The 25,461-nt window shown below is 50.6% G+C and overlaps 9 protein-coding genes across 9 annotated transcripts; 7 read left to right on the forward strand and 2 right to left on the reverse strand.

Moving 5' to 3' along the window:
* Positions 1 to 215: 215 nt before the first annotated feature.
* DSM5745_09007 (uncharacterized protein) lies at positions 216 to 1,484 on the forward strand (the record flags this gene model as incomplete). The annotated part of the gene is made up of 2 exons (XM_026751023.1): positions 216 to 716; positions 768 to 1,484. The coding sequence occupies 2 exons, from the start codon at positions 216 to 218 to the stop codon at positions 1,482 to 1,484; spliced, it is 1,218 nt and encodes a 405-aa protein (XP_026600109.1).
* A 6,511-nt stretch (positions 1,485 to 7,995) lies between these two features.
* Positions 7,996 to 9,265, forward strand: DSM5745_09008 (uncharacterized protein; the record flags this gene model as incomplete). Its single annotated transcript, XM_026751024.1, has 2 exons — positions 7,996 to 8,023; positions 8,088 to 9,265. 2 exons carry the CDS (start codon positions 7,996 to 7,998, stop codon positions 9,263 to 9,265), a joined length of 1,206 nt encoding a protein of 401 aa, XP_026600110.1.
* A 962-nt stretch (positions 9,266 to 10,227) lies between these two features.
* On the forward strand, positions 10,228 to 10,683 carry DSM5745_09009 (uncharacterized protein; the record flags this gene model as incomplete). The annotated part of the gene is made up of 2 exons (XM_026751025.1): positions 10,228 to 10,627; positions 10,679 to 10,683. 2 exons carry the CDS (start codon positions 10,228 to 10,230, stop codon positions 10,681 to 10,683), a joined length of 405 nt encoding a protein of 134 aa, XP_026600111.1.
* A 407-nt stretch (positions 10,684 to 11,090) lies between these two features.
* Positions 11,091 to 12,959, reverse strand: DSM5745_09010 (putative MFS transporter; the record flags this gene model as incomplete). The annotated part of the gene is made up of 9 exons (XM_026751026.1): positions 11,091 to 11,423; positions 11,497 to 11,581; positions 11,676 to 11,797; positions 11,854 to 12,257; positions 12,316 to 12,418; positions 12,468 to 12,549; positions 12,595 to 12,670; positions 12,721 to 12,844; positions 12,897 to 12,959. 9 exons carry the CDS (start codon positions 12,957 to 12,959, stop codon positions 11,091 to 11,093), a joined length of 1,392 nt encoding a protein of 463 aa, XP_026600112.1.
* Positions 12,960 to 13,946: 987 nt separating this feature from the next.
* On the forward strand, positions 13,947 to 15,467 carry DSM5745_09011 (tRNA-ribosyltransferase family protein; the record flags this gene model as incomplete). The annotated part of the gene is made up of 7 exons (XM_026751027.1): positions 13,947 to 14,015; positions 14,067 to 14,317; positions 14,367 to 14,771; positions 14,817 to 14,874; positions 14,925 to 15,002; positions 15,049 to 15,236; positions 15,281 to 15,467. 7 exons carry the CDS (start codon positions 13,947 to 13,949, stop codon positions 15,465 to 15,467), a joined length of 1,236 nt encoding a protein of 411 aa, XP_026600113.1.
* A 224-nt stretch (positions 15,468 to 15,691) lies between these two features.
* On the forward strand, positions 15,692 to 16,702 carry DSM5745_09012 (thymidylate synthase; the record flags this gene model as incomplete). The annotated part of the gene is made up of 1 exon (XM_026751028.1): positions 15,692 to 16,702. The coding sequence occupies one exon, from the start codon at positions 15,692 to 15,694 to the stop codon at positions 16,700 to 16,702; it is 1,011 nt and encodes a 336-aa protein (XP_026600114.1).
* Positions 16,703 to 16,806: 104 nt separating this feature from the next.
* On the reverse strand, positions 16,807 to 17,748 carry DSM5745_09013 (AN1-type zinc finger protein; the record flags this gene model as incomplete). The annotated part of the gene is made up of 1 exon (XM_026751029.1): positions 16,807 to 17,748. The coding sequence occupies one exon, from the start codon at positions 17,746 to 17,748 to the stop codon at positions 16,807 to 16,809; it is 942 nt and encodes a 313-aa protein (XP_026600115.1).
* A 1,712-nt stretch (positions 17,749 to 19,460) lies between these two features.
* Positions 19,461 to 20,739, forward strand: lap1 (putative aminopeptidase; the record flags this gene model as incomplete). The annotated part of the gene is made up of 3 exons (XM_026751030.1): positions 19,461 to 19,655; positions 19,705 to 20,451; positions 20,506 to 20,739. 3 exons carry the CDS (start codon positions 19,461 to 19,463, stop codon positions 20,737 to 20,739), a joined length of 1,176 nt encoding a protein of 391 aa, XP_026600116.1.
* Positions 20,740 to 21,532: 793 nt separating this feature from the next.
* On the forward strand, positions 21,533 to 22,299 carry DSM5745_09015 (uncharacterized protein; the record flags this gene model as incomplete). Its single annotated transcript, XM_026751031.1, has 2 exons — positions 21,533 to 22,026; positions 22,089 to 22,299. 2 exons carry the CDS (start codon positions 21,533 to 21,535, stop codon positions 22,297 to 22,299), a joined length of 705 nt encoding a protein of 234 aa, XP_026600117.1.
* Positions 22,300 to 25,461: the final 3,162 nt, after the last annotated feature.

A 25,461-nucleotide genomic window follows, 5' to 3' on the forward strand; every position in this document is an offset into this window, starting at 1 on the left:
TGGTTCGACTACCAAGGCTGTGACTATGATCTGAACAAACGATTTCCTGTATATCTTCAAGCCATCTCTTCTCTTCTTTTTGCTTTTTCCAATATAATTCTTACCTCAAGTTCTATTTCCCAATCGGGCAGCCGAACAACATATCATCCATCCATCGTCCCGAGCCGAGCTGAGAGTCACTCTTGATCTTCAAACCCCTACATCTTAGCGTCGCCATGGTGTCGTACAAATATGCCTGTCCAGATGCGACAGCTACGTTAAGGAATACAGCTAGCACTAGCTCCACCGGTAGCGATAGCTCAGACCGAACCAAAAGCACAGCCCCAACAATCTACAGTGAACCCCTGTCGAAACGGCAGGAGGAAACGGAAGAAATGGGCTATGATGACGAAGACTTAGAGCTCTTGGGCTCTGCATCATCTGCATCAACCCTGGGGTCAACTAGTGGGGAGGAAGACGACGTCGATGAACCCCCTCTATTCTCGGTCACGGACCGGAACAGGCCTGATAACTTTACAATACATGCAATGCCCTCGAGCTCCTCAACATTCTCCAAGTTATTCCCGTCCTGCCGGAGGCTTCTGATTCGGCATGATGATTCGACACTCGATGGGAACATGAACCTCCGCGTTGATACGATGGTTCCTCATCGCTCCGGCCATGAACAGGGTGTAGTTCTATTCCACTTGAGAATGTACGATCTGTTTACCAGGCGGGTAAGTGGACTCTTCAATCTCTGATTGTCTATTCCTTTGCTCATTTATTAGTTTTCCCTCAGGAGATATTCTCGAGTGTCAGGGCGCGAGATTTGCAATTCGAGACGAGCCGTATCAACCTCTGAAAAGGCGCCAACGCACCAGCGCTCATGGAGCAGTGTGCTTGCGAGCCTGCGGCCAGGATCGGGTGGACATAGGACCCTTCAAGGCACGAATCACAAACGACGGGGGTCTGAGCAAGGTGAATTCTTTGATGATGGTGTTATCCTCAAGAGCAATACCCATCGACGGGCCGAACTTGGCGATACGATCCTTCTTGAATTTTCCAACTACGCGCATGTAGAACTGAAACGGAGGGGGCCTGCTGTTATGACTCAGAGATACGGGTTTGAATATTGGGGTACGAAATACCAATGGCGCCGAGAATCCCACAGTGATCTCCGTGAAGTGTCTTATCATCTGATCAACCTGCGGACGTCCAAAAAAGTGGCCCACCTATTGCAGGAGGTCTTGACACCTACGGAGGCAAATGAAGAGGAAAACAAGGGTGGCTGGATCCCCCCGTCCTCAATGTGGATTAGCGATATGTCTGCATTCAGGAACATGCATGACGTTGCCGATGTCATCGTGGCCACAGGGCTAATGGTACTGGTTGACGACTGCATACGCAGGCGATGGCACCGCAGCGGCCCCTCTGCACTCATTCATTCGCGCTCCTTCTTCTCAAGCCAAAAGCGGCTGGTAGATGGAATATTCCATCGATCCTAGGGCAGCAGGTCTGCCCGTCAAACAAAAACGCCATCCCGTATCTAGCCAGTATTTCTGGTGATCGGGGACAGGGCCGGACAGGACAATGCCTGGGGTGACGTGTAGCAAAACCCGACTGCGCCATCCAATGGAGTGTCCGCTCAATCACAGCAGAACCACATCATCGAGGCCTAGTCCTCTTCCTAACGACTTTCCTTGTCATGCCCATGGATATGAGACTGTGTTATCCTTCTTCACTTTTTCCTCGGTTCTTCCGAGACATCTGTCCCATGTGGGGGTACTTTTGATCACGAAGAATTGAAGACCAATGGTTTTCATGACCTGCAGTGATGTGCGCGGTAAAACAGGTACACGCGCGAGGATAATTCCTTGCCGGCATGCATATTGGTTGGTCCATGAATTTCCGTTTCAGCCTCGCCTGGTTTTATTTGTCCATATTGCTTTTTCCCGAGGGCGCTGACTCCAAAAATGCTGGGGATGGCATTCATTGATTGGGCACGAAGCTATATCACTCGGCAAATATAGTTTGGTTCATGTATGCGAGTGATGGYGCATGATGTATATGGCTAATCTTGCAGATACCTAGCAGCATGTTGGGCATGAAAGATGGGAGATAGAAACATGGTCTAACTTGTATATTCTTGATAGATTGACAGTGACAGTGATAGTTTGTTATTTCTGCCTGACTGCCTTTGTCTCTCTCTCTCTCTATGGCCTCGGGTTTTATTGGGTTGCTTTCGCTTAAATTGCTGGCGAATCACACCAGGCCAATGTGGTTTCTCGATATGCGTTGACACTAGAGGGCGAGCTATAGAGTGAATAGCCTTTCTGGAATTTCTCTGCTACGAAGCATGCACTGTACACTGCTCTTTAACTCGAAGATTGATGCTCAGCAACAGCAAGAAAGAAGCCAGAAGACGAAAGTGCGGGGGGGGACGAGGCTGCCGCTGGACGTAAACAAAACAGCGACAATGGATGACTTGCAGTTCCTTCTGTTCCTTCGGCTCCTTCTCCCTCCCACTCCAACTCCTTCCTCCCCTACAGTTGGCATCATGCTATCAACCTCGCCTCCCAATGCAGGTTCATCCTCTCTTTGACACCCTCCTCTTCTAACTCCCTGGTCACTCACCCCACCATCTCTCTTGCTCCAGAGTCCAGACACTCGAGGAAAACCTGCACGAATGCCCAAGCCCAAGTACCCGAGCCTGGAGGCAACGAATCACTTACAACGTCTAGAACTAGACTTGGTCGAGTCTTCCCAACTAACCGGCCTGATTTTTGTTGTCACTTTTCTCTATCTAGATCTTGTTCAGCGGAGAGCTCCCTTGGGAGACAGCCAGCAGTCTTGCCGCGCCCAGTTTAGTCTCACTCAGGCTCCTCGCTTTGCCAGCCCTTTAGCGCCCTGGTTGCCGCGAAACAGTCTAGCCCGGACAACCTAGAACAGCCCTTGTCGCTCAGAATGTGCAAAGTCGCGTCCGAGAACCAATGGCTACATGCAAAGCGGCCTGGCTGGCCCTTTGGGGTCCGAGGCTGAGGGATGGTCCTGAACCGCGTCGGCGCACTCTGTCGAGATCGATATTAGATGCTGTAATTGATGTGCTGGCACGGCCTTCGGGCCCGCCTCGATCTTACAGATGGGCCCAAGTGGCCGAATTTCTCGAATATCACGTCGCTTCAAACAAAGTCCTATGGCCCACTCTCCGCTTTTGGTCAATCAAACAACCCCCTCCCCCTTCATGATAGCTCCTTTGCTACTCCGTACGTACCTAGCATTATCGTCTCTCTTTTCTTTAACTGTTCCTGCGTTTCCGACCACGTCCCATCGTGAGGCAGCTAGCCTGTTTGTACCCAATGCCACCTCGATTTGCGGAACAGGGGAGAGATCACTAGCGGTCCCTCGATGATGCGAGCAATCGGATTAAAGAACTGGAATTTTAACGCGCATCATTCGTCCAAGTCAGTCCAGAGCGACCACTTCTTCTTCCCTGTGCAGCAACGTCACTTCTGTTGTCCCTCTGCTTCCTAGCAAATCAATGGACCTACTCAGCCATGGCGGAGACTAGTCATCTTTTACCTAGACTCTGGCGTTTCTTCAATGCCATATTCGTCTTCGGCGTGTGCGGGCCGTTCCAGCTTGCAGCCTCATAAGGGTGATCCGCACGTTCTCCATGCCCTGGCACCCCTCAATTGGAGGGGAGTGTCCTGCCGGCGCGGTGCCATAAACAGGTGTGGCATGCATGGGCTCTATGTATGATTAGATTCCGTGTTTGCCAATGGGCAAAATGGATGCCTCCTCCGAGGACGCTATTTTAAAGCAAGCGGCGGCCCACAATCTTTCTTATACGCCTGCTGTTCCCCATATCCACGGATTTGAGGAAGTCCATTGATTTAAGAAAAGGGACGGGTTGAAACTTAGCCTCTTCCATCATTTGCTACTTACCTCTGCTCTGCTATTATTCGGTTTATTGCTCTTGTTGGCCATCACGTTCACGATCACCGTCCTTGCCACAGTACAACTGACCGGAGGCCACTACTGCAGCAGCAACTTTCCCTCACTTCGCTTCTTTGACTCTTCCGTCTCCCTTGTCTCCTTCGCTTTTATCATTTGGTCTACGAGTCATCGACAACGGCTACATATCAACAAATACTGTCTTCGATCATGTCTGTTGACATAAAAAATACCTGGAGGCTGAGACTCGAATGTAGGCCCCGCTTTCCATCCATGCTCCGTCTGGGAAGAGAACGTTGTGATGCATAACATTTTGTTTCCTTTCCTTTATTCTGTTCTGCCTCCGCGGCCATTTGATCATCAGATATGCTAACATAAGTGTTGATAGTTTACTGCAAGAGAGTCGGCTTCGAAAAGCCTGAATACAACTCATTCTCCGACCGTCGAGGTAACATTGTGCCGATATTTTCCTGATTCATTCCCTTCCCAGCTGCTTCGTTGCCTCAAGCACCGTATACAAGATTTCTTTTGCCAGCGTCATGTCTTTGTGGGATGATTGAGTGGATACAATCGAACGAGAACAAGCATACATTCTTGTTAAATCTCGTCTCAGCGGAAGAGTGGAGTCTCGATCCCTCACCGACTTTTATACCTGCTAGACCGTCAAATTTTTCTTCATTATCATGCTGACGGAGTTGTCTACTTTAGGAGGTCGCACAGCGTGGTCCTGCCAGGTCCTTGTCAACGGAAAATACTATGTCGGCCGATACTTTTTCGATGGTGAATATGTACAGAACGCGATGGAAGATGCAGCGGAAGTAGCCTTGATTGCCCTGGACCCGGATTGCCAGGCTCCCAGCAGAAAACCACCGTCGGGATCTGTTGAGTAAGAAGGTGCTTGAGCTTGGTGCCGCAAAGGTTGACGTTTCTCTTCTATTCTATCCTTCTTTCATCTTCCTCCACCCTTTCAAGGGATTCATCCTCGACTTTTGTCGAATCTTGCCTTTCAACTTGACCACTCGACATTCATGCGACATACTCCGGATTGATGCCGACTTTGCAGACATGTACAACACTACCGACTGTCGACATCATTACTCGTTTATCTTTTCGATGCGGAAACAATTGGATACCAAGGGTGGGTTTAAACCAGGTGCACGTTTGGCAGGAACAGAACGCGGGCCATTTATCTTCTACTGTTCTTCTGAGAAACCCTCAGTTGCAATTCTCGTCTTATTCCAGTTCGAGTCTCTTCTGATCGGTTGACGGGCGCAGTTCTTGGGATTGATTGAGTTTATCTTTCTACCTTAATTTTCTTTCAGCGGCAAGCCGGTATGACAGAACGGAACCTCCGGCACGATACGTTGACAACAGTAATGGCGCATGGATCCGACACCGGCCGATGATTATCCTTTTATTTTACGGTGCTTATTTTACGGTGCTTGGTTTATGTGAGACTACCATGTCTACAGAAAGACCAATTGTGAATTCAATTCGCTTTCCATGTAGTTGAAGACTAGATGTCTCTCCTCAATTGTCAGTCGGCTTGATAATATAGTCAAGAAAAGTTGACAGAATGTACCCCTCCTTGGCGTTTTGATTTTGCTGTTCTTCAGTCTGAGTCCGCAAGCTAAGATCTAGCCGATCAAATGCCGAATTGGTTAGCCTGCCTACTAGTGGATCCTGGCTACCATTGGCACATGGTCATGACCTCGGGACTCGGAGCTTTATGTATTGAGTAGCGCAAACCATGTTCTATGGGGATTTCCTACTATCTAATCGCAAGTGCAAGCAGTGATGCCCATCTCATAGTTAGACCCTGAGAGATCTGGATCTGATCTTGGTCTGAGCTTAACCTTATTTCCTCAGCGAATCGATCCCACGTGCTAGAGCCTAGCACCAGTGCGTTCCATGGTTCAGGTCGCCGCCGGCGGTTTCCTAACCCTATTTAGTCTTCTCGCCCGTATATGGGACCCCATTCCTGGGCCCAAGGTCCCCAGTCTTCATATATGATATATGAACACTGGTCGACAAGAACTCAGGTAATAGGACACCGCTGCCAGTATGCTGCGACCAGCTCGACTTCTTATTTCGCTGCCTGCCCTGCTGACCTTCCACCTTGGCAGCTGCATCCGCAAAATACGACGGAAACCGATACGTGGGCGTCGTTCGCATGGCCGCTAGCAGACTCCTCGGATTTGGCTTGCCAGAAGCTAAGCCTGCTCTGGGTATACCGATACGGAGCGGCAGCTGAGGCTGGGATAGAAGCTATATTGGTTCCAGTCGTTGAAGTGGGTTATTGATCTAGGTAGGAGACCTGTCAGTGCACCGTATTATCCACAGAGCCAGGCCAGCTCTCAGCTAAGATATCGAACGTACTAGCTAAACCAAGTTGCCTGGGTAGCCGCGCCCCAGGATTCCCCGCTCATGGCCGATTTCGATCTCTCCTGCGGCTTAGCGGATCAAGCCAGACGCTGATAGGTATTGCTCTTCATGCTGGGCAATGAATCATACCGAGATTTCGTATTGGTCGTAGATACCTCATGACGGATCAAGTACCCGAGTGAATATTCGACTGGTATACTGCCTTCCCCCTGACTGAGGGAGACATCGTGAGTTGCAATCAATCGCAATCGCCGCTGTAATTGACAACCTCGGATAGGTGCTCGGAAGTAGTTATAGCTCTCGACCATGGTCGAGTCTTTGAGTGACTCGTTCTGGGATGGGAGGAAAGGTTGTTAATCGGTATCATTTGATCGTTTGCGATAAGGCAGGGCCAGAACTCGAGAATAGACAATGTGCAAGTCAGTATTTGACCTCGAAGCAGTCGAAAAGGAATAAGAAAGACAAACTTACTAGAAGCCAAAGAGGAGTATCAGGCTGGAACCTCTCTACTCCGTGGCTTCGATATTCTGCGTTTCTGACCATGGTTGAGATGCCAATAGTAGTATGCAGCAAAGGAGATGCGAGACTGGCTGGCTGGCCAGGCAACACTTCAAGCATTGTAACTACTGTGGATTGGCCCAGGGTCGAGTAACACTGCTAAGGGAACAAGTCAGTAGCCGGTTCCAATGTTGACGGAAGATGGCGCTCTTTCTCTCTCCCTCCCATTCTTCTGTTTCTTCCCACAGCACTTTCTCCTCTTCCCCATCTTGCACCTCCTTTGACCATTCTCCATTCCTCTTGCTCTTGAACTATGTTGGAGCTTTGACAGCTCGCCGTCATCTAACCTCATTTCTTCTCTTATGACCCTACCTCTCAACCCTCCTTTCCTCCTCCCACTCTTGAACTCTGTTGACGCTTCTCAATCCGTGAACTCGGCATTAATGAGTCTTTGAAAATATCCGATAAATACTTTTCCGTTCGAATCAGCTTCCTTTTCATTTTTTCTTATACAATAACATTCAGCTTTCTCTTCTTCCTCTTCTTGCTTTGCTTGTTCCTGGTGTTACTCCTTCTTGAAGCAGGGCAGCTGGTTTGTACCCTGATGCGAGCCAACTATGTTTCTTCGCTTGCTTACTTCTCTATAGCGAGAATGACGAACATCAGCCTTGACGACCTATGTTTGAGAGCGTGCCGTGAGGTCGAGGAAGCAGAATCTAGCCATTAACAGCGTCGCGTTCAACTGCATGTCCAACTGTTGCAGATCCGCGAAAGTAAGCCTCATTCCCTCTCAGTTCCAAAGTTCTCTTAACAATTAGTATCTAAGAGAACAAAAAGTGCGAAGACGCGGCAGTGGCAGCTTTCGTGGCCGTCCGCCTGAAGCCATCTGTTGAGACAGAGCTAAAGTTCTTGCACGAAGACACAGCTCATTGTTTCCACGGCCTTCTCGAGCTCCATGAACTCAATACCAAGGTATGAGACTCCTTATTGCAGCTGACCTTCTGCCTTTCAATATGGCAGGCAGTGCTGAAGATTGAAAGATGATGAGTGCTAACACAGTACACCCCAATCTCCAGGATACCACCGAGCCTGATCCTACTGCCAAAATGCCTTGCCCTGATACTCCGTCTCTCGAGCCTCCCGCCTGTACGGCTGCAGCTCCTTGCCTTGACCCTCAAGATGTCTCCGTCTATGAGGACAAAGCTAGGTCTATTGCTCAAGAGAACGGATTGAATGAGTTATTTGCCGGACAAACTGCTGATAACGTCAAGAGCCCATAGCTGACAATATCGACAATATCTGGGGTACAGTCTTTGACGAGACCAATAAGTCAGCAGTTCAAGTATGCCCGTTTCCCCGAGTCCCTGCCTCCGTATCCTTCTTTGATGCGAAGGAAGCTGCAATTATCCTTGCATATGGTGCTTTCCGGGAATGGGCGCGTGAGCAGGACATTCGCAGGTGCATTTCGAAAACGGATCATCAAGTTGCACTCCTATCTATTGCTGGGAGAGCAGTTGTGGCTGTGATGAAATACAACAAGCCAGACACGAAGATAGCCCAAGTCTTTAGAGCAAAAGAAAGCTCTACCGTGAAGATAGTTTTCGCTACTGATAGCGCTTCAACTCCGACTATACGGTGCAGGGGTATCTTAATTCCCAATGCGTTCAACCTCCCGAACAGCGACCCCGTCTATCTCATTCAAAACGAGTCCCTGAGCCAAATCCGGCGCTTTGCTACCGTGCCTGGAATGCTCCTCAACCTCTTACCTGCTTGTGTCTCGCTCGGAACCTCTAACGAAGGCATGAGGAGACAAATGGATGCAATAAACCTCATCACTGGCGTGGAACCAGGCGCTCAATATGCTAAGCATTGGCTTGAGGTGCTCTTGAACCACAAGCGAGGCCCTCGCACCATGACTAACCCCATCAGAGCTCTATACCTTGACGATACCAAGCTTCACGAAGCTGTTGACGCAGTCTTGAAGCAAATCCACTTGATGCCAGACCAAGAAGCATACCTTCAGTCTTGTACTTCGTTCCCTGAGGCAGTCAAAATTGTTCAAGGGTTTTCCGGCACCGGAAAGCCCTTCTTGCTTGCAGTCATTGCTATGGTCTTTCGCAAAGTCGGCTTCCATGTTGTCTTCTCTGCTCCCGCAAGTCATGTCTCTGATAAGGACTGTGCGAAACTTGAAGAAGTGCAAGCCATTCTAGGAACAAAGTATAGGATTCTTAGGATGTACCGGCCTCTTGCGGAAGGCAAAGAGCAGATCAGCGAAGACGAAGAGGAGGGAGATTCGGACATGGACGAAGACGATATGCTCATGGGTGCACAGCTACTCATTTGGCAGCTTGCGGCAGACGCTTTGAAGGCCAGTCATGATCGAACATATGGCCTGCCAAAATCGGGACTCGAAGCTCAGGTTGTCGCGGAAGCTTTTCAAGCTGAATAACAAGGACGTACTCTTCCCGGGCACTATCCTTCGCGACACCAACTCAACGTTTCCAAGGGGAAGCTTGAGATCAATAAGTTGGAGACATTTGCCGGCGCTAAAGTCGACTGGTTTGAGGAAGTTCGGAAATATGCCAACAAACTACGCAGCACATCTCTTTGCACCTGGCAACAAGGCGAGAAGTCAAAGGCCCTCCTCGCGTTTGAGGTTGTTAGTAATTACGTCGCTGAAGATGCTGATTTCTTGATTTTTACAAAAAATAACCTGGCACGCTCGGTCTGTTCCAAGCACTTTGCAAAGAAGGGCAAGTAGGTTATCCTTATTCGCGATGAGTATACTGGAGAGCTCGAAGTCAACAGCATAATTCCCCTAGTAAAGTGCGACTGGTCTCCGAAAATCATCGCCCTTATTCTTGCTGGGGACCTAGAGCAGCTCAGACCGACGGTGTTAACAGCAGAGGAGCCTGGGTTCAATGAGTTTAGTCCCCAGATGGAGACTTCCCAGATGGAGACATCAAGGCGTATCATCCAGTGCAAAAATTGACCAAGCAGCGTCGGTTCCGTCCTGTTTTTGTTGAGTACTTGAACAGGCGTGTCTACGGGAACTTAATGAGCTCCCACCACTCAACAAGTCAGATTGTCGTCAATCCTGCATGAGCAAACATGATCTAGAGGGAATTTCCTCACGTCCAGAAAGATTTCGACCCCGGTTACTTTGTCCTCAGCATCAAGCGCTCCTCCTGCCGGCAAGAGGAAACGACGAAGTTTAAGTACAACGATGCCCATGCCAAGGCCATAGTCTCTCTGTGCATCAAGAACTACAGGGCGAACGGGTACAGCAGAAAGGAGATGCGGATCCTTACTCCATACAAGGCCCAACKGGATCTATACAGACGCTTGTTTTTCGAGGCGCGATACTGCCTGCCCCAGTCAGCTGTCCCAGCCATTGAGATCATTGACTCAATGCAGAGTAGAGAGGCCAAGTGCATTATCGTCGACTTTACCGTGTCCGACGCGGACAGGCACGGGGACCTTGGGTTTGTCGATAATGAGAATCGTTGTACTGTTGCCCAAACACGCATGATTGAGACCATGGTCTGTGTGATACCTTCGCGTGTTGCTGCTGGAACCGTGAAAACAAATGCCACAGAACACAGGGATTCCTTCGGAAAGATCCTCCAGCCCAAGCTTCCCTACATATGTGAGTTTGTTCAGTGGGCAGCTGAGAAGGGGATGGTCGTGGAAGCGGATGGGCTCGAAAATTCCTTCGGAAAGATTGTCCTCCACAAGCTTCCCTACATAGGTGAATTGTTTCAGTGGGCAGCTGAGAAGGGGTTGGTTGTGGAGATGGATGGGCTTGAAAGTTAGTTGTCCTATGCACTAAGTCTGGTTACGATACTAATGTCTCGCCTAGTTTAATGCCTTCCAGATTTCCTCGAATCCTCCTTTGGAGCGGTGGTTAGGCTCAGTTGGGACATGCTTTGGCTGTGACGTTAGTAGCCTTGAGTTCGACCTGGATGACAGTGACAATTTGAAGGCTAGGATTAAGAGGCTCTTTCTGTTTCTGTACAGTCCAGCACTTTACGGCCTAACTTACACGCGCGAGCGACCCGTCGAAATAGGGATACTAGATGCAAGAACCTTGGAACTAGGCGTCAATTCAATCAAGAGTTCGGTTGATAATTTTACTACTGTACCACCTTAAATCTTTGGTTTTGAGCACAAACCGCCGCCCTACTACTTCATCTACACCCAAAATCTCTAATGCTATCACTGCTAGGCCATGGACCAATTGACAAATATTCTTCTAGCCAAACTGCAAACACTCAATAAGCAAACCTCTCCGCAGTGCCCCTTCCAGCAGCCCTTAACCTCTTGTTCCTCCACCCATAATACGCCCGCAACGCCAAACACCCCACCGTAACCAGCAGCAGCAGCGCCGCATTCGTCCAATGGCCCGTCGGATAGCCCCTCTCCGCCTCATTTGATTTATAGATCCACACGCCGACAATCTGCCCTGGTGCGCCGAAGGAGACGTTTAGGGCGATGGCGAGGCCTGTTCCGGCTGTCGACCGTATGTTGGATGAGAGCCAGCCGAGTAGTGGCGGAATGCAGGCGAAGGAGCCGCTTGTTGCAACGATTAGGCAGCCGTAGCGGTGCTGTGCTTTGTTAGTCACTCCATAGAGAAGAATGGGTTTGGAGGCTGGGCATAAACGTAGGAGAGAAACGTACGAGATATGCGTCTGCCGGTAGAACAGCGGAGGCAAGGAAGCCCATTGCGCCGATGAAGGAGAAGATTGCGGAGTGAAGGCCGCGACTGGGACGGTCAGTGCTGTAATAATTCTGGGAATTCGTGAGGATACCTATTAAAGTGGTCGGCGGACCAAGAAACAGCGACTGTAACCACATACGAGACCGCCCAGGGAGGCACTGTCATGAGTTGTGCCTTGAGACTGGTATACCCGAGACCGCTGGTAATTGCCGGGGTGAAGAGAGAGAGGCTGGAGAATGGCGCAGATATCCCGAAGTAAACCTGTTTTCTGAGGTTAGCATACGTTCATGAACCGTGGACGGTTTGTTTGGACTAACAAGGTAGTGGGCATATAAGCGCCAGTCAAGTAGAACTTCTCTGGCATCCTCCCATGTCATCGCCTTTGCAGCACCCTTTGACCCCTCGATTGCGAGTCGCTCTGCCGCAAGAGCCTTCTCCTCCGCCGAAAGCCAGCTTGCAGTCTCGGGGTAGTCCGGGAGAATAAACCAGACCAGAACAGCGGAGGCCAAGGATGGCGCGCCCTCGATGATAAACAGCCAGCGCCACGCTGACAGGCCTTGGGCTTGGTTCATGTGTCCTACGCCATAAGCTATAGCGCCACCAAAGGCACCCGCCAGCGTCGCAGACGCCAAAATCAGAGCAACTCTAATCGAACGCTCCGAGGTGCGGTACCAGAAGGTAAGGAAGTAGACAAGTCCGGGGAAGAGGCCGGCTTCCAGGACTGATTTGCGTTAGCGCGTTTCGGTTCTACTTGGGATAATGGTTAGGAGGTTCAGTACCTCCAAGAAGAAAGCGAAGACCTGTAACTTGCGCGTAGTTGTGAGCTCCTCCTAGGCCCATTGTGACCGCGCCCCATGATAGCATTAAGAAGGCGATCCACCGCTGCGGATGCTGTCAGGATTGGCGGTATGGAATTATAGGGTAGACGCACGCTGGGTTTGAGTTTCTTTAAAAAGTAGTTTGAGGGTACCTCGAAGAGGGCGTAGGCGATTAGGAAGACCATCAATGCAATACTAATAGGGTTAGCGCTGAACAAGGTGATAGGAAAGGGCACATACGTATACTCGTATGAGGACATATTAGTCTCGGTGAGTAAATCGTTGCCAGTCTCTGAGTTCATAATTCTGGCGTTCCCTGCGTCGTATAAGCCCCGTCCATGGCTGATCTGCTACAATATGGCATACCTATATTGGACCGATCCAGATAGCAAAGAAGGTAGATCGCAGCGCTGAGTGGTATGATATGAAGATCTTGCTTCCAGATCAATGCTTTCTCTCGAGCCCGGAGATCACGATCGTTGGCACTGTTCTGCACAATCTAATCAGCCTCTCTCTATAATCTGAGAGCTTGAGCTGCCTACTTCAAGAGCCAATTCGGCATCAGTCGCATTGACGCCCTCCGGGGCGACCTCTTTTTCACTCATGGTGGTCGCGAATTGAAGAAGTGTTTTAGGACGATCAACGATTTTTGGGGCCCCTGCTAGCTATAAAGACAAGGGCGCGTGTCAACAAGGGATCTTAAGTACCCCCACATGGTCCGAGTCTAGGTCGCTAGGTCATGTTCTGGGGGTAAAGCCGGGGTTAGGGATGGCCCCGTGACCACAGAAAATCCTGTGTGCAGTGTCCTTGACTCCTTGCGTTTGTGAATGTCGGTCAACCTCCGACTGAATCTTGAACTTTGGTCCGGAAGCCGTGCATAGGGATCAGCGGTGGGCCGCCCAGAGGGCTCAAATCACGGCCATGCGTTTCTTCTATACCGGGGCTCGATTGGAGAGATATTGATTGTGACTGTAGTTACGCTGTACAACGCATGCAAGTAGAATGGATTGATGGTAAAGAGGCCCTGCTCGAATAGTAATCTCAAAGTCGACCTGACTGCTTGATAATCCCATCAGGCGACCGCCGAGAGCATAAATGAAGCTTTCGAGGCTTCGCTCGGTTACCTACCCCGGAGTTTTGACGATTCCGGGTTGTCAGCCTGTCCGGGGTCAGATCGACACGCCCGATTCTAGTATTACTCACACGAACCTCGGGGTTAAAAATTGCGTGAGTCACATCTCTTCCTAGCTGTGGCTTTCCAGCGCGATGGCTTCGTGTGCTGAGACAGAAATCAATCCGAGCAAAACGAGTTGTAGTATGATGAAGGCTTGCGGCGGGCCGTGGTCGAGGCCGTCTGATTATAACCGGTACCGTATTGAGATACGGTACGGTAATATCCGATTCATAGCAGATCGCAAACTGTGCAAACACCTCAACTTATTCCAGACCAGAGTCTCTTACACAAGTCAATAATCTTGAGCTACTGCTACTAAAGCCATACAATCTCTTTGATGTCATACGCCCAGGCGAGGCAAATCATACACTCACTTCATCGAGTTACGAACGCAGCTTTGCCGCCGCTCTCCCGGTCCATGTCGACAACCCCGCCGCGGAAGGCTATGCCTTCAGCGCTCACGTTTGATTTAGAGCGCAAATGTTCTGTGAGTCAAAGGTTCTTCGATTGTTGAACTATAGTAATAACACGTCCCCAGACCACCAAAGCCCGCGCAAGCACCCTAAAACTTCCTCATGGAAGTGTGTCTTTGCCGATATTCATGCCCGTTGCGACGCAGGCTTCCCTCAAAGGGCTTACATATGACCAGCTCAAGCAAACAGGCTGCATGCTGTGCCTAAATAACACCTACCACTTAGGCTTGAAACCGGGGCAGGCAGTCCTAGATAAAGTGGGAGGGGCCCATAAGCTTCAGGGGTGGGATCGGAATATTCTGACAGATAGCGGAGGGTGGGTACGAGACCATTCTTTGAAGCAACTACAACTGACTATTTAACAGGTTTCAAATGGTTTCTTTGCTCGAACTTGCAGAGGTTACCGAGGAGGGTGTTCGGTTCCTCAGCCCACATGATGGTACACCGATGCTGCTCACGCCAGAACACTCAATTTCATTACAAAACTCCATTGGATCCGATATCATCATGCAGCTCGACGATGTGATTGCGACAACTTCACCAGATCATACCCGAATTCACGAAGCAATGGAGCGCTCAGTCCGCTGGTTAGATCGCTGCATTGCGGCCCACAAGAACCCGGAGACACAAAACCTGTTTTGCATTATCCAGGGTGGACTAGACCTGGAGCTGCGCAAGAAGTGTTGCGAAGAAATGGTCGCCCGAGATACACCGGGAATTGCAATTGGAGGCCTGTCTGGCGGGGAGGCCAAAGAGGAATTTTGCAAGGTGTATGTTATCTGACGCTCTTCTGAGATTGGCGCTGACATAGAAAGTGTCGATACTTGTACTGGACTTCTTCCAGAGCATAAGCCGCGGTACGTGATGGGCGTGGTAAGTCTTTGTGCAATGATGCCTTGCGGGTTATGCTAACTATCATTTAGGGCTATCAAGAGGACCTGATTGTAGGAGTAGCCCTTGGCGCGGACATGTTCGACTGCGTTTGGCCAACGAGAACTGCTGTCAGTAGCCCCTTTCGTGCTGAAGACAAATGTTAACTTTCAACAGCGTTTCGGTACAGCCTTAGTTTCCACAGGCAACCTGAACCTGAGGCACGCCTCTTTCGCCCATGATTTCAAGGCTGTGGAAGAAGGCTGTGACTGTATGACATGCAAGCCAAGAGAAGAGGGCGGCTTAGGCATCACAAGGGCATATCTCCACCACCTGGCTGCTAAAGAGACGGCAGGGGCACATCTGTAAGTGGTCTTTATCTGTTCCAAGACGCGACTAACATGGCAAGCCTCACCATCCACAACGTACACTACCTGCTTAAGTTGATGGGAAGAGCACGACAGGCTATTTTGGAGGACCAATTCCCGGCCTTCCTTCGAAGCTTCTTTACGACGCTATACGGAGAAAAGCCCAAGATTCCTTCGTGGGTCGTGGGCGCCTTGCAGGGAGTAGGTGTCAACGTGTTAGAAGATTGACGCTAGACCCCTAAACAGCCCATGGTTATCACGTAGCAAGGTACCATAGTCTTGCCCAACTGTCTGGCCGGAATATAGTAAATCGGGTATATCACGTGATAACGTGACGCGCGCCGAACGCGACTGGATCTTCATCCAAAGTTCTGTCACCGATCCCCGGAATACTTCTTCGCTTCATCCGCTTCCTCAGTTCTCAAAGATATTTCGATACAGTAATCTACAAAATGACCGTCTCACTAGACACCCCTCAAAATGGCACCACCACACCCCAAACTCCAGCCCACAACCCCTCCCACGAAGAGCACCAATACCTCAACCTAATCCGCCAAATCCTCGCCGAAGGCGAACACCGCCCCGACCGCACCGGCACAGGAACACGCTCCATCTTCGCCCCGAACCCCATGCGCTTCAGCCTCTCCAAGCCCGACCCCTCAAACCCCTCCGCAAAGATCCCCGTCCTTCCCCTCCTCACCACAAAGCGCGTCTTCCTGCGCGCCGTCCTCGCCGAACTCCTCTGGTTCATCTCCGGCTCAACATCCAGCATTCCTCTTTCCGAAGCAGGAATCAAAATCTGGGATGGGAACGGATCGCGCGAGTTCCTTGACAAAGTCGGGCTCGGACACCGCGAAGTCGGTGACCTCGGACCCGTCTATGGGTTCCAGTGGCGCCACTTCGGCGCCGAGTATGTCGACGCGCATGCGGATTACACGGGGCAAGGCGTGGACCAGCTCGCGGAGGTTGTGAGGAAGATCAAGGAGACGCCGTTCGACCGCCGGATTATCATGAGCGCGTGGAACCCGGCGGATCTGAAGAAGATGGCGCTGCCGCCGTGCCATATGTTTGCGCAGTTCTACGTTTCCTATCCGGAGGGCATTGAGGACGGGAAGGGCAAGGGGAAGGGCGAGCTGAGCTGTCTGTTGTATCAGCGCAGCTGTGATATGGGGCTGGGCGTGCCGTTCAATATTGCTTCTTATGCGTTGCTCACGCATATCATTGCGCATGCGACGGGTTTGAACCCGGGCAAGTTGATTCATACGATGGGCGATGCGCATGTTTACCTTGACCATGTGGAGGCGCTGGAGGAGCAGTTGACGCGTGAGCCTACTGAGTTTCCTGAGCTGAAGATCAAGAGGGAGGACCGCGGGAGCGGTGTTATCGATGGGTGGAAGGAGGATGAGTTTGAGGTTATCGGGTACCAGCCCCATAAGGCGATCAAGATGAAGATGAGTGTTTAGATGTGAGGTTATGTAAATAGATTCCCAGACGCCGATTTAGAGTGTATCATGCTATGCAATGTGAACATATCGTGGTATCAAAATGAGATGGCTAAAGATCAGTATCACTTCCCCAGCATTACCCCGGCTCCCCTCAGCATGACGATTGTATCCCCCGTCTTCACCTTTCCACCCCCAAGAGACTCGGAAAACTCCAGGAAATCCCCGCTCTCAACATGGAAGATCCGTAACCGGGCTTCTTCTCCGACTCGGTTATTGTTGTTTTCAACCCCTAACCTCTTCGCCGCATCGTCGAGTACCCTTCCCACCTTCCATCGCCCGTCAAACCAGAAATCCGCATTCGGTGGTTCTGCCCCCTGCGTCTCTGACGTCCCAACAACATGCAAGTACACTCGCTTATCAGCCGGCACACTGGCGTCACCCTTCGCCGACTTCTTCATAGCATTCGTAGCCGCGATGCGCGCAGCAGGACTATTAGCCTTCGGCTTCGGTTTCGCCGCCGCGGCAGCAGTGGCAGCAGCCTGGCTCTTATCCTTCCCCCACGTGCGGACCTTCGCGAACATCGACCGGATCGTATCGCTCGGCGGGGCGTTCGCGCTGCCGCCTAATCGCGGGGCAATCTTGGCGCAATCATGCTGCTCCTTCAGCCGGTGCTGGAGACAGTATTCCCTTCTGCACTCGGGGCACTTGACGCCGGGGTCCTTGAGCGTGTTGATAAGCGTCTTGCAAGAGACATGCGCGCACTGGTCGGAGTTGTAGATTGTAGGCTTTTGCGTCGGCGTGCTTTGGCCGGTGGCGCTTGCGGGGGAGTTGTTCCGGCGGCGAGCCCACTCGCCTTCGTGCGGGCACCGGTGTGCCGTCTCGGAGCGGTGGTCGAGGCAGAATGTTGAGTGGCAGGAGAGGCATTTGAAGGGGAGGAAGTCGAGCTGGTTGCAGTATTCGAATTCGCAGTGGCGGCCGAGGGATTCGAGGTCGGATTCTGGGACTGGGGTGTAGGAGTCGGATTTGGGGGCGCCTTTGCCTTGGGCGAAGGAGATGGCGGACATGGTTGTGGATAGCGGTATGGCGAGGAGGGAAAGGGAGAAACGAAAGGATAGAGGTGGATGGTTATCCGAGCCTCTTGTATTTGAGAAGTGAGAAAGAGTGAGATGAGGCGAGATGATTAGAAAGAGTCAGCTGAAGGATGGCACTGGAAGCCTCTGGCATAATGGCATTGCGGAGGCTGAGTCAGCTCCCCGGTAGGTATCTTATCTTATCTAGAAATATATCCCAGGCTCCAGATTCCACCCAAAAGTATATATATGAAGTGGATGTCAGATTTGCGTTGCTGACAACACATTAGCTCAGTCTGTTTGATCATTGTACCTATGACTGTCGCATATCGTCGCATGTCAAGTTCTGAAAGCACCGTATTGTGCGTCTTTTCGGTGATAAGGCTCTTGGCTCTTGCCAACATTTATATTTTGACCACCTGCATGGCCGGCCGTATACCACTGTGGTAAATATTGCTTACTTTCCTGCATATGTAGTTGCAACATTCAAACGGCCCCAGTATCTAGTCTTTCTGTATCCAGCAAAATGATCACAGAAAACTTGCCGACAAGTTTCACCCTGCTGTATACTCAGAGACTTCCGGTAGGACTTGAGTAGCATGGTGTCAATGGTGTGAAGAACTGTATAATAAGAATGCAAGCCGTCTGCTGGATGAGCATGGTCTGGCAGACTGGAGCAACGCTTCTTTGGCTGTCTCCCGGCGACAAAGCTGCCCTCATGCCCGACATGCGTTGCCTATCATGTTACACAGAGGGCTCTGTAGGGATCTGGCTTGTTTCATATGGCGCCCGCCAATCTCGATGTTCTATATTGGGAGCATCGGCCATCCAATTGCAATGCCAGGAAGCTTAGCTATCCATTGGATCTAGGTATCTAGGTATGCGCTTAACAAACCTGCAAGGGTTAAGTTCGTGTTATATCTTTCAATGGACTAAGGTTGAGCAGGAGTTCATTCCCAGCTGGACATGCCCGGGAACTACCCTAGAGGAAGAAGAAACTCCCGATAGTGTTGTGAAGAATATATTTGGTTTTCAAAATCTAGATTGCATGGCAGCTTGTGGGGCTTGTTGTTGATTGACTTGAATCTGGACTGGAATCCGGAGATCTGCGTGCGGGGATCCAGGACTCCAGCTTCTTCGGTTATGTATGCCAGTACTTATTCGATTGCCTATAAATAGGCCGGTTTCTCTTTTTTCTGAAGCAGCACTATGTAGTAAAGAATAGCCCCTGATAAGGAAAAACATGCTGACAGGCACAGAAACTGGCGTGAGGCTGTGTCGATGCCAGGGTCGCGTGCTAAGGCAGGAGCTTGTGCCTGGTGGAGAACTAGGCAACCCCATTGGGCTGCCCAGTTCATATAAATCCAAGCCCCAGCTCTGACGCAACAGCAGGCGCTTTCGTCGAACATCTGATCAAGTATATAGAGGCTGATCGCGTTCCGTATTGGAAATAATTATTTTTACCTCTATTCTCCTTGACTGTCTTTCGGCGCGAACCTCCGTCTAAAGTCCGGCCCGTGACGGTGACCTCCTTCCTCGGCCTGCGACTTCCCCTCAGTCATCCTCAAGTCATCCTCCGCACCCATCATATGCGCTCTCCCTCCTCTCCATCCGCACCGTACCTAAGACTTCATCCTCAATCGCCATATTCTTAGCACTCATTATTACTGTTATTGTTACCGAGCGACCGCCCTATCTTGTCCACTATGAAACTCTCAGCTCTCGCCGTCGCGACCGCTGCCGCTGGTGCCTGGTCCTACGCCATTCCTCAGGAGGAGCAGAACGTCTTGGATTTTCCGAGCCCAGTGGCCGAGGAGCGCACACATGAGAAATTCCTGATAGAGATCAATCCGTATCAGACGAGATGGGTCACAGAAGAGGAGAAATGGGCCTTGAAGCTCGTATGACTCGTGGCACGCTCAACTCCTTTCCCTTCTAACTGCTGCTTAGGACGGTGTGAACTTCATCGATATCACGGAGGATCGAAATTACGGATTATACCCCACGCTAGATGCCGGTATCTACCTCAATTACCCGCAGCAGATGGACCATGTAGACACGGTCAAGGGGCTTATCGGGACCTTGAACAAGGGCAACATGCAGAAGGATCTGGAGAAGTTTACATCCTTTCACACAAGATATTACAAATCCAAGACTGGCATCCAATCTGCGGAGTGGCTACTCGATCAGGTATTGAAAGTGATTCGCGACTCAGGAGCCGATAAATGGGGCGCGACGGTTCAGCGATTCGAACATTCTTGGGGCCAGTTCAGTATCATTGCCCGTATACCTGGATTGTCGAACAAGACTGTTGTTCTGGGTGCACACCAAGACAGCATCAACCTGTTTCTTCCATCTTTTCTCGGCGCTCCGGGCGCTGACGACGATGGCAGCGGCACCGTCACAATCCTTGAGGCGCTGCGTGGCTTGCTAAAGTCCGACGTCATTGCTCGCGCTCAGGCACCAAACACGATCGAGTTCCATTGGTACTCTGCCGAAGAGGGTGGAATGCTCGGTTCGCAAGCCATTTTCTCCAAGTATAAGAAAGATCAGGCGGAAATCAAGGCTATGCTTCAGCAAGATATGACTGGATTTGTTCAGGGCACGAGGGATGCTGGTCAACAGGAGTCGATTGGAGTGATGACCGACTATGTCGACAACGCGCTCACTACCTTCCTCAAGAACACTATCACTACCGTAAGTGCATTTTGTTCTCTGTGTCTGATTATTTCGCTAATAGCGTTCTTCCAGTACTGTGGCATCCCATTCACAGATACCAAGTGCGGATACGCCTGCTCAGATCACACCTCGGCGAGCAAGTACGGGTACCCATCGGCCATGGCGACGGAAGCGAAGATGGAGAACACCAACAAGCACATTCACACCACCGACGACAAGATCAAGTATCTGAGTTTTGACCACATGCTGGAGCATGCAAAGCTCACCCTTGGGTTTGCCTATGAGCTTGCTTTTTCTGCGCTTTGAGTTTGATGCTTCTGGCACCTAGATTCCCTTCATGACCTAATGCTCATGCTATTGTTAATAACGCTTGGCTGTACCTAGTATTCAATAAAACCCCCATCATAAATGCTAGGGATGTTCGGAGCCTACCCCTTCACATGCTGTAAGTTCCGAGTGCCTTGAAGCTAAAGAATCCCAACGACAAGAATAGCAAGCAGCGTTGGAATGACTCTTCACCTTAGTACCTACAGAGTAATATTAACTTATTTGAAACTAGGCCGATGGAGAAAGCAAGACCTCCTGCAGAACGCCCCTGTCATCCTGACCTTGAAGAGTTCCAAGGTTGTTTCCGGGATAAAAATAAAGCTTATGTCAGTCTTCGGACTATAACTCGGAATTTTCCATCCCGGAGTTGGAGAATCAAAGAGGAGCGGACGGGGGATCCATACGTGAGGCCATTTGATGACAGCCAGTGCTGATTGGAGTCCAGAACCACGCTTCGTGCCAACTGCTAAAAACGTGCCTACTAAACATCTGACAGACTGCGACGGAGCAGGCACTGGCCCCTGAAAATCAGCATCAATTGGGTAATGCCGTAATGGTCAATTTGTTATGTTTCGTCCCGCCTGTCATGGTGGAGAACGGCCGGACTCTGACCCCATAGGGCTGGCTGTTTCAGGTTCTCCGAAATCAACATGAGACACTCTTCTCGCATAGATGAGCATGGCTCTATAAAAATAAGCTGTTCTCTCTTCTGCGAGCAATCATCTTCATATCGCAAATTCCCATCTTCTCACCTACCAACAACACCACCAAAATGAACCTCAAACTCCTCTCCACCCTCCTCCTCCCAGCCCTGGGCATCGCCACGCCCATCGACGACTCCCTCGAGGTCTCCAAGCGCGAAGACACCTGGGGAGGCAGCGTCTCTCTCGGCCCCTCCAAGTCCACCATCGTCAACGCCGTGACAACCATCATTCCCGGTCCTGCCCCTGAGACTCAGAACGGTGTTCTCTTCTTATGGCCTGGCATGAGTAACAGCACGGGAGACCTTATTCAGGCTACCCTGGAGAGCTGGCAGAGCAACGAGTGGTGCGGTGCTAGCTCCGGTGAATGGTGCGTGCGCGCCTCGGTCTTTGGCAGCTTCGGACAGCTGGATGGCGATGCCGGCGTTGTGAAGGGCGACGACCAGGTTAAGATCGAGTACACGCTGCAGGATGACCAGGATACCTGGTTGCAAACTGTTACTAACGCGGAGACGGGCGAGGTGCTCTCTACATACTCGCATGCATCGGGCCCTTACATGACTGGGTAAGTCACCTTGCTTGATTTTGGGACAAGGCCGAGTTCGCGGATGTTAATGGCCACCACAGATACGGTACTGGAACCGAGTGTAACGAGGACTGCACTGGCACCTCCTCTGACCAGAAGTACATCAACACTGTGATCACCCTGGCCGAGGCCGATACTACCTTTGGCGATACCATTGCCTCCGCTGGTGGTGCTACCTACACCGGACTGAGCTCCAGCGAGGGCGGAAAGGTGTGGACCATTGAGGAGATTGTCCTTCCGGCCATGGTCTAAGTCGCTTCGGCCCGCTCTTGTCCTCTAGTGTGTCTGTTGGACGCGTCCATGTATATACTACTGCTCCTCAATTGAATATAGTATTCTCGCCCGTTGTTTGAGCCGGCTTCTGAACCTTTCTTCTACCTCAATTTCCATCACCGAACATGAGCAGCAGCATAATTCACTACACGGGGCAAGAGATCTTTACGTCCAGATGATGAGTCGATGAGTGTGGCTTGGCGAACAGACTGCTCAGCTGACACTGATATACTTTGGAACCTTGCAGCATCACTTGGATGGATGTTTTTACCTCCACCCCTTATTGTATCGGCCGCTTCTGACGTTCAATAAAGTTTCCTGTAATCTCTCCGAACACAAACCCCCTGATGCCATTCAATGCAACCCGCCAACTCGAACGACCAGACACCATGGGCCAAGGTCAACAATGTGACCGCTCACTCCGTATTCAGCACGCACGAACCGTTGTAACACGCCTAGCTGGGCCAGAAATAGCCTATGAGCTATTCAAATATGTGTCAACGATAACCAACGCCAAAGAAACAATGGCGTGGGCGAACACTTACAAACACTGGACGGGCGAAAACGCAGCTAAGGCAATCAACGCGCTAAACCAAGCAATATTTCACAGACTACGATGGGGGAGAGGACATGGCCACAGTCGGGTGATGAAGATTTTACCTAAGGACCTAAGAGAAGCAAGAAAGCGACGCGACGCACCTTTCCTGACAGAAAGTGAGGCTAATACCTTGGGACTCACCATTAATCGATACGGCTTTCTAGAGCTACAAGCCAAATCCGTGAATTCCGACGCCCTTGATACTGCCAACCTATCATCTTAGCAACCGCAGCAACAAGGCCCTCGCCTGGACAGCCCGCCGTCGCTGACTCCAAAACCGACAAGCAGTTTGGCCGCATTGTTACAAGTTAATGGCCTGCCAAACACCTCAAGCCACGAGGATAATGCCGTTATCAACGCCATAAGATCCAAAGAAAGCGGGGTGTTCTTTGACGTCGAAGGCTCCCAGGAAGACCAAGAACTGTTTGATTCCCCGACTGGAGAAGGAAATAAAGAGTTACTGCATACCTTGAAAGGCGAAGCAAGCCGCAGCGATGCAGCCAACAACTTATTAAGTGGGGAGGATCTACATGCAGTAAGCAAGACACAGGGTTCAGAAAAGACTGATTCAGCGGACGATGACCCAGTGGTCATCAGGGGTTGTCATCCTTCTTCATCCTTAGAGAGTTTCCGAAGAGACGCCGACTCAGGGGAGGCCCCAATTCACGCTGCGTCAACGGGAAACAATCTACATGGGACAATCAAGAGCCGGCTTAAAGGAGCCCCGGGGTTAGTAGACCAGGACCCGACGCCTATAGTGGTTACTCAATCCTCTCTACTCGCTGTAACCCGACCAATCACCCAGAAACGCAAAAGGGCGGACAGCCTATTAAGCACCCTGAACCTCAACGCAGACCACTGCAAGCGAAGTGTTGCATTTCCAACAGCAAATGGCCTGCAGACAGCAAGCAATACGCAGCTTACACGAGTCACGCGATCAGCAAATAACAATCAGATACGCCCGAGAATCTGCCAACAGTCGAGCGCGCGGAAAGGCAAGAACGCCAATGTCTTGCTAGATATCTCTGAACCCAAGGCGAACCAGCTGCCATTGGACCTCACAAGTCACAAACAAAGTAAGGACTCGTCACACATTCAGGCCCGCCAGAAGACCGCAAGCACCTTGGAAGATCGGTACCCTAAGGTCTTGCCAAAAGGTGCAGCCACCCCATCACAGTACACCACAATGGTACCTGGGTCAACGCCAACTGGAAGAATTAAGTGCGGATGCGGCACCTTGAATCTGCCCTTAGAGGTTCTGGAAGCCACCAGGAAACTTGATAACAAAGAAAAGTCTAAGCTACTATAGAAGGTGGCCATGATAACTAGTACAGAATCTACTATAAGCAGGAGCAAGGCTAGAGCAATCATGTGCTCCACCCACCTGAAAAGGTTTGCTGAGCGATTGGGGATGCACAGCAATGCCTCCGAGGAAGTATTGAAACGGCGCCTAAATCTATTGCTAGCAAGACCGGCGAGGTTCCAAAGCAAGAATTTTCTGATGAAATATGACAGGTGGTGGCGGCCTGGGGAAAAGCCTGACTCCGAATAACTGTACCTAGCCCTAGGTGGCTAATAATAAACATGAATGACCACTGCCGAGCCATATTCTCACCTAATTGCCTGAGTACTGCGGACCAAGATTATTGGTGCTTCAGATGGCGCCGGTCAGCCATACCTTGTATTGATAGCACCCACAGAGGACAGAAAAGCTCAAAATACCACTACTGTTTCCATTAGTTGTAGTACATGCTCATCCTGCGCAGTATTTGTGATCATGAAGAGGCACTGAAATTTCCACTCGGATCCTCCTTTCGAAATAGTCTCTACTCCTATATTCCATTAGGATCCCTTTGGTGGACTGGACATGGACCGAAACAAGGACCACACTGAGTACATATGTACGGAACAACAGCCTCTGGCCTTGAACACTATGTGTAGAACATATCTTACTAGAGCGAGCTGAGATATATGTGAACTGAGACCAAAAAAAGACAACAAGTTGTTCGTGCTCGTGATGTATTAGCCACTTATTTCATGACGACTTCTGACGCCAAAGACGTTCTGATGTCCAATATGAACTGATGGCTGAGTTTGAAATATTGTCCCCTGGAGACTTGGATGTTGACTTTCGTCACAGTTGAAACATGTGCATTCATAGCATGTAGCATGAAAATGTATACCATGCCTCTATGCCCGTAAAAGCGCTCTAAATTCAAACGCAGATACGTAATGTGTCTAGGCCAGGGCCTCCCTTATCTATAATAAGATTCCCGGCAATATATAGACAAGCATCTCAGTCACGCCCGCTCGACCATGCCCGGCCAGCAAACCAGCTGCCAGTAGCACCATCTGTCCCACTCGTTCCGGAATGGGCTCGGTGCGCCGCCGTGCTTGTGTGCTAGGGCGTCATACGCAAAAGGGAGCGTTAGCCAGATGCGGATTTTCTCGGGATGGATCTGGTCGAGAAGGCCTAGGACGTGTGCTTTGAGGGTGTAGAAGATCACATATTGCTTGGGGACGTCAGAGGCGGCTTGGAAGAG

The sequence above is a fragment of the Aspergillus mulundensis genome, assembly GCF_003369625.1.
Source record: "Aspergillus mulundensis strain DSM 5745 chromosome Unknown scaffold_11, whole genome shotgun sequence".
Lineage (NCBI taxonomy): Eukaryota > Fungi > Ascomycota > Eurotiomycetes > Eurotiales > Aspergillaceae > Aspergillus > Aspergillus mulundensis.